The 6,000-nt window shown below is 42.6% G+C and overlaps 1 protein-coding gene across 1 annotated transcript; it reads left to right on the forward strand.

Moving 5' to 3' along the window:
• Positions 1–2,504: 2,504 nt before the first annotated feature.
• LOC149363109 (uncharacterized) lies at positions 2,505–6,000 on the forward strand. Its single transcript, XM_089569888.1, has 3 exons — positions 2,505–2,738; positions 4,972–5,045; positions 5,564–6,000. The coding sequence occupies exons 1-3, from the start codon at positions 2,687–2,689 to the stop codon at positions 5,867–5,869; spliced, it is 432 nt and encodes a 143-aa protein (XP_089426014.1). The 5' UTR covers positions 2,505–2,686; the 3' UTR covers positions 5,870–6,000.

Raw genomic sequence — 6,000 nt, forward strand, 5'->3', positions numbered from 1 at the left:
GTCCGTCCTAAACTAGAATATGCTTCGGCAATATGGGATCCTCACCAGTCTAACCTCTCTTTAACCTTAGAAAAAATACAACATCGAGCTATCCGCTTCATTTATTCTGATTATTCGTACTACACTAATGTGTCTGCTTTAAAATCTAGAGCTAACTTGAAACGCGACGAAAAATTTCTCGATTGTGCCTCTTTCATATCTTTTATCATTAATATTAATCTTTAGGAGAATCGGTCCTATCACCTGCTTATCGCCTCTCAAGCCGTATTAACCACCATAAGGCCGTCTACGCCCCCACCGCAAGAACTACAGCTCATTCCCGATCTTTTTTCGTCACGTCATCCCGGGACTGGAATGATCTACCGCAGGACGCTGTGCATCACATCAACCCCATCCATTTTAAGAACGCCATCAAGACCATAGTTGTTAAATGTCATGCCCATCTTTCATGTAATGCCCCATACCAGGGGCCTTTGAGGTATCAAATAAAAAAAAAAGCAGGAGTTGCTGTCACTATTTCCGCTCCTCGCCGCCTTTCCAGACTGTGTAGGGGAGTAAACAAATCACCCGAACGAAGAAAAGAATGCACAATAAGGAAAAGTAGCCGTTTCTCTCATGTGCCACGGAAGTCGCATATTCTATTCCTCTGCCCTGCGGCACAGAATACGTTCGTGAGAGAGGCTGCTGCGTAAACAAGAGACTGCAGGAGCATAATTTCAACCTGAGAGATAAAAAAAATCTATCAACTTGGCCATCCAGTGTCGTGAATGCTCACCCTGCGAGCGCAATCCTGCAAACTTGGCGTACACGAGAATGATGGCAAAAAATGAAAACCAGCTGACTCGCAGAATAATTGAAGCCGCCTTAAGTGACAACCTGAAGGCAGGCTGCGTTGGTGTGCCATCAATAGCCCTCCTAGAAAAAGAGCACACATTCCTGCCACGGTCAATATGCATTTATTGAATTGCGAGCAACGTTCAACTCTTCCTACGCCTCCTCCTTTTCCATTCTCATAATTTTTGCCTTCTTAATTGTTGACTCACTTGTTATCCCTTTAAATGGTTTTAGCTGCTCTGAATTTTGGCGTTGTTGATTGTTGGCCTGCATTCCTTTTATCTGTGTTATATCACTTCATGAACTTTTGCCATGTTATTTGTTGCCTTTTATATGCCTTCTGTTTACCAATCTTTACGCCTCCTTTTAAGCCTTCTTATCATATTTGCCGTGTTAGTCATTAGCATTTGTTCACCCAGCCTTAACTTTTTCTTCCTCTTGTTTTTTTCTCGTTCTTTTTCGTTTTGTTGCGGTTGAGCACTCCGAGATTTTCTTGTCAAAAGTAGCAGCTAGATATCGATCTGTTCATATCTGCATAGCAGGTACGCTTCCGTGCGAAATCCTGTAAAATATAAGGCCTGTCTCAGAACGCGTCCACAGAGAAGTTGACAGTTGAGTTTAGTTGTGGGCGTGTCGTCTCTGTGTCCTCATCATCGGTGCTGTGATTCTATGATGACTGATAATTGTAACAGTTGCTCTTCGAATTACAACACTTTGAAGCTGGAAGAAACTGTAAAACTTTCGATAGCCGAGATAGAATACATCAACTTGTATGGTTTGGTTTAATGGGATTTAACGTCCCAAAACGACTCAGGCTATGAGGGACGCCGTAGTGGAGGGCTCCGGAAATTTCGACCACCTGGGATTCTTTAACGTGCACTGACGTTGCACAGTACACGGGCCTCTAGAATTTCGCCCCCATCGAAATTCAACCGCCGTGGCCGGGATCGAACCCGCGTCTTTCGGGTCAGCAGCCGAGTGCCATAAACACTGAGACACCGCGGCGGCCACATCAACTTGTGGGATACTACTTGTGATAAGTGGTTTTTCTGGATCTGTGAATTATCTGACCGACACCTATATGCTATGATGTGTTAACGTAACGAAAAACTCGCCATTCCTCTCTATGTCTTGTATATTTTTTTTTTCAGATTATGCAGTAAACTTTATGTAGACTGACGGCTTTAGTTCAGCTTCTTTTTTTTTGATGTGCACAAAAATCTTTGCCACAGCATCACTTTCCTGTCTCTTATTTCAAGATTCGTTGCTCCTGCAAAGCCTTCCAATTCACCTTCTATAACAAAAAGATAGAAAAAAGCGTTGCGTCATGAACCCGGCCAACTACACTGGCGCGTCGTCAAGCCGTCAAGCCAGGCAGGTGGCGGCATTACTTGGTTCAGCTGGCTGTATGGTGGTTGTTATGATAGTGCACCTACTCTGCATACCACAGCAGGGCGCGCATACGAAGCTGGAAGCATTTCCGTTTCCTACATCCCGCCGGAAAATTTGTCTGATATCGTTGTTTCATTTCTCGCCGGCCTTCAGCTGAGGCCTTCACTACACTCGCTACCTAAGCCATGACTCACCCCAGCACAGAGTCGCTACGGCGCGTTGTAACTGGGCAGCAGAGCCTCAGTGCGTAGTCGCTGTCGGCACATGACAATTGTTATTCCACAGATCGAGGTCGACTACAAGCTTTACGATGTATGTGCGCTTGAAACCACTACTCTGGGGCCATGACACCACGTGTGTGCTCGTTGGCAGGACGAGCTGAGTATTTCGGTACTTAAAGGCTTCGCCGGACTCCACTACCGCCAGTGTAATTGCACGGAAAGGTGATCCTCAGCGAAATATGAATGCCTTACCAATCCTCATGCTGTTATCCACCATAGCATTCATTGCTGGTGAGTATATAGATGCCTTTAATGATTGAATCTCTTTTTGGGGTGTCTACATGACTTCTCTGCAATTAGTGCGCGATTACATCACCCTAAGGGTTCCCGCTATGGCAATTTACCTACCCTTAGTTTTCCATCCGTCGCATAGTTTAGTGAAGAAAGTTTGAAGTACCAATTCTTTCTAATCCAGTTAAGCAATTTCCACACCGCTACAGATGTTCTGAAAGCGATTATTCAAAATTAGTAAGTACAGTAGAACGGATTTTATCATCAATTTTCTGGAATGCAAGAGAAACGAACTTTTCATGTCCGCATACGTTGTGCTGTAGACAAAAAAAAAGGAGTGTTCAGGACACATCGCGAAGTCTTCGTAAGTTACTTCTTTGGTGCCTTCTTAGTGACACTGTTAGTAAACTTAAGAATATACTTTTGTAGCGAATTTTCATGATTGATTCTTTTTTACTCTCACTACTGGCAGGTAGTGACAGCTAGTGACTGCAATGTCAGGGCACTCAGCTAGGAAGAAGCGTTCGTTCCAGGTCTTTAAATGCGGAGTAGCAAAAGAAAACCGCCTCAAGAATAAATGCGAATCATTTGAATATACGATGTCTGAACCGAACGAGAAGGATACCCTCGTGATGACACATTGTCACGATTCGGATTTGTTTGCGACATTTTCCTTCTTGTCATCTTCGTCCTTTGACTGAGGCGTTGAGAAAAAATGTGCACTCAGTTTAGGACATTATGAGGACATCATCACATTCACATGTATTGAACCATGGCAGAGAAATTAGCATAATATTTAGACGAAAAGAAAAGCAGCGCAAGGCCTGCTGGGAGCCTTTAACAACAAAAAACAGGCACGACCTACATAACAAAGAACCCCGTTTTTATGCCTCTATGTTGATCCCTGGATTCCGAATCCTTGCTGATAATCCAGAGTGAATGTGCACACTATCCAAGATATGCAAGCCTTCTGCCAACAAATATAGCATCAATGTTAGCAGTGTTAGCTCCATAATTTGTTCTTCTGTTTACACATTCATAATTCTATATTGTACTGATTGCCCACCTGCTACGGTCTCTTACTGAGACTGGCAGTATTGTAAATAAATAAATAAATAAATAATCAATTAGTGCGAATATGTTTTGTTACATCATGAGGCACACACGAGAGTAAAAACTAAGACAAATTGCTGAAAAGTCGCTTGGTGAAAGTAACAATGCGTTAGTTGCATGAAAGCTTTTGTTTCATGAAGTTCCATAAGGCCATCGTTGACGTTAACTTCGGACATAATTACTTACTAGTTACAATTCAATTCAATTTACTAGTTGCAATTAAATACAAAATATCTTCTTCAATTCGTCTGTCCTGATTTTGACCAAAAAATATCAACTTATCGTATTATAGCCTTTGCGCACAATCAAGGCTGATGTTATGAATAAGCTGCTGCTTTGTTTGCAGACAGCTCTTCCAGTCGTCCATTTGATACTGTTTGCTTGTTTCAAGTAGCAGCGGTTGTACTATAGCAACTGTAAGGGAGTTCCTAAAAAAGAAAACCAAAATCTCACAAAAAGCTAGGGTAAAACATCTCAGTGAAATATTAACAAATTACACGCAAAATTTAAAAATTCCTCACAAAATCTGGCCTAGTCGTAAAAGACATTGCTTTCAAAATGGTCAGAACAAATAAGCATAGCGAGATCAAAGATTAGGAGTCCCTCATAGCTCGAGTAGAGTTTGGAGGCTACGTCCCATAAACCAGATCAAATTAGCGTGGTCATACAGGTTAATGATGAAGCTCAGCTTGGTGGGCCAGTTGGTGCATGCTTGCGAAAAAAACAAGGGAAAAGGACGCGTCCACAAGTTGAAGCAGAAGGCACAGTAAAGTATCAGGCTGACAGGGTTTTATTCAGATGCAGTCTAAAAAAACGCAACAACAAAGAGAAAAACGCAACGAAACCCAGTTCATTGTCTCGATAGAATATATGTACTGAAAATTTCTCGACCTACGGTATTTTAGACCTTTTAGTTCTTTTTGTATTTGCTGTGAATAAATATTTTCGGCTTCTAGTGAGAGCAATCACTCGTTAAAAAGCACTTCTGTTGTCTTCCTTTCACAGTAGCTTTTCCTCATACTTCTGTCCAAAGATAAGCAAATAAAAGATTAATTTAACTTATATTGATTATTTTCCTGATACAAAATTCCCTGTTTCTTTTACCTTCTTCATCTTGCAGCCTTCGCGAGATCAGATCGGGATTTTTCCCGGCACAGACCTCACGGGCGCTTTCATCGACCCAGGCGTCCCCACGTAAGTAGTGCGGTCGTGAAAGTGATCAATAAATTTTATTCAATTCAAATTGAACAACATGTACTGTATGTTCTAAATCGCGTTGCCAATTAATTCGGCCCATTTCTCGCTCGATGAAAAGGATGCAGGAGAAGCTTGCTAAGACAGAAGCTAGACTAAAAAAGAGAGTACATCAAGTGGACACTAAACTTGTGGTGCTGCTCTACCCAGAAATGGCAACTGCGGGTTCCAAGCGGGTCTTCCTACTAGGAGCAGGAAGTATTGGAAGAAAAATACAGTAAGAATATGCGCATAACCTGTGCTCGTGCATAGCAGAGAAGTGGCAAAAAACAGCCGTCCTTCTTTTTTCGAAGCTACTCGATTTCCGGAAAAAACATCGCTGCTGGTAAAAATGCTTGGCATCGAAGTGATCTTCTAACATCGTTTCGCTGTTACGTCTCATGACACGCTTACGCCAGTAGGAAAAGCCCAACTGCGTACTCATTTGCTTTTCTTTTTTTGTTGTGTTCTACCTCAAGCACCGCCCATGCAACACTAATCTGACCTCCTCGGAAAAGCCCCAGAATTCAACAAATGGAGTCGCAGTAACCACGGAAACAGCAACCGATGGTGTAACCACTGAAACAGAAACAGATGCTACAACGACTGAAGCAGCAACGGATGCTGTAACCACTGATGCAGCGACCGATGCTACAACGACTGAGCCAGGAACCGATGCTGTAACCACTGATGCTGCGACCGATGCTGATACGTCGGATACTACAACAGCAGCGGACACAAGCGAGACGGCTTCCACGCAAATCACTGCGTCGCAAGCCGTTTGACTTAATTCCTAAAATTCCAGAAACCATGTAAGGACCTTTAGTTGTTAAATGTCTTGTAGAAAAATTTCGATGAAGACTACGTGGGAGCAGCATTTTTTGGTTATGGTAGCACTCAATAAACAGCCTGAATA

Source organism: Amblyomma mixtum, chromosome 2, assembly GCF_055824585.1.
Source record: "Amblyomma mixtum isolate Tamu chromosome 2, ASM5582458v1, whole genome shotgun sequence".
In the NCBI taxonomy this organism is placed as follows: Eukaryota; Metazoa; Arthropoda; class Arachnida; order Ixodida; family Ixodidae; genus Amblyomma; species Amblyomma mixtum.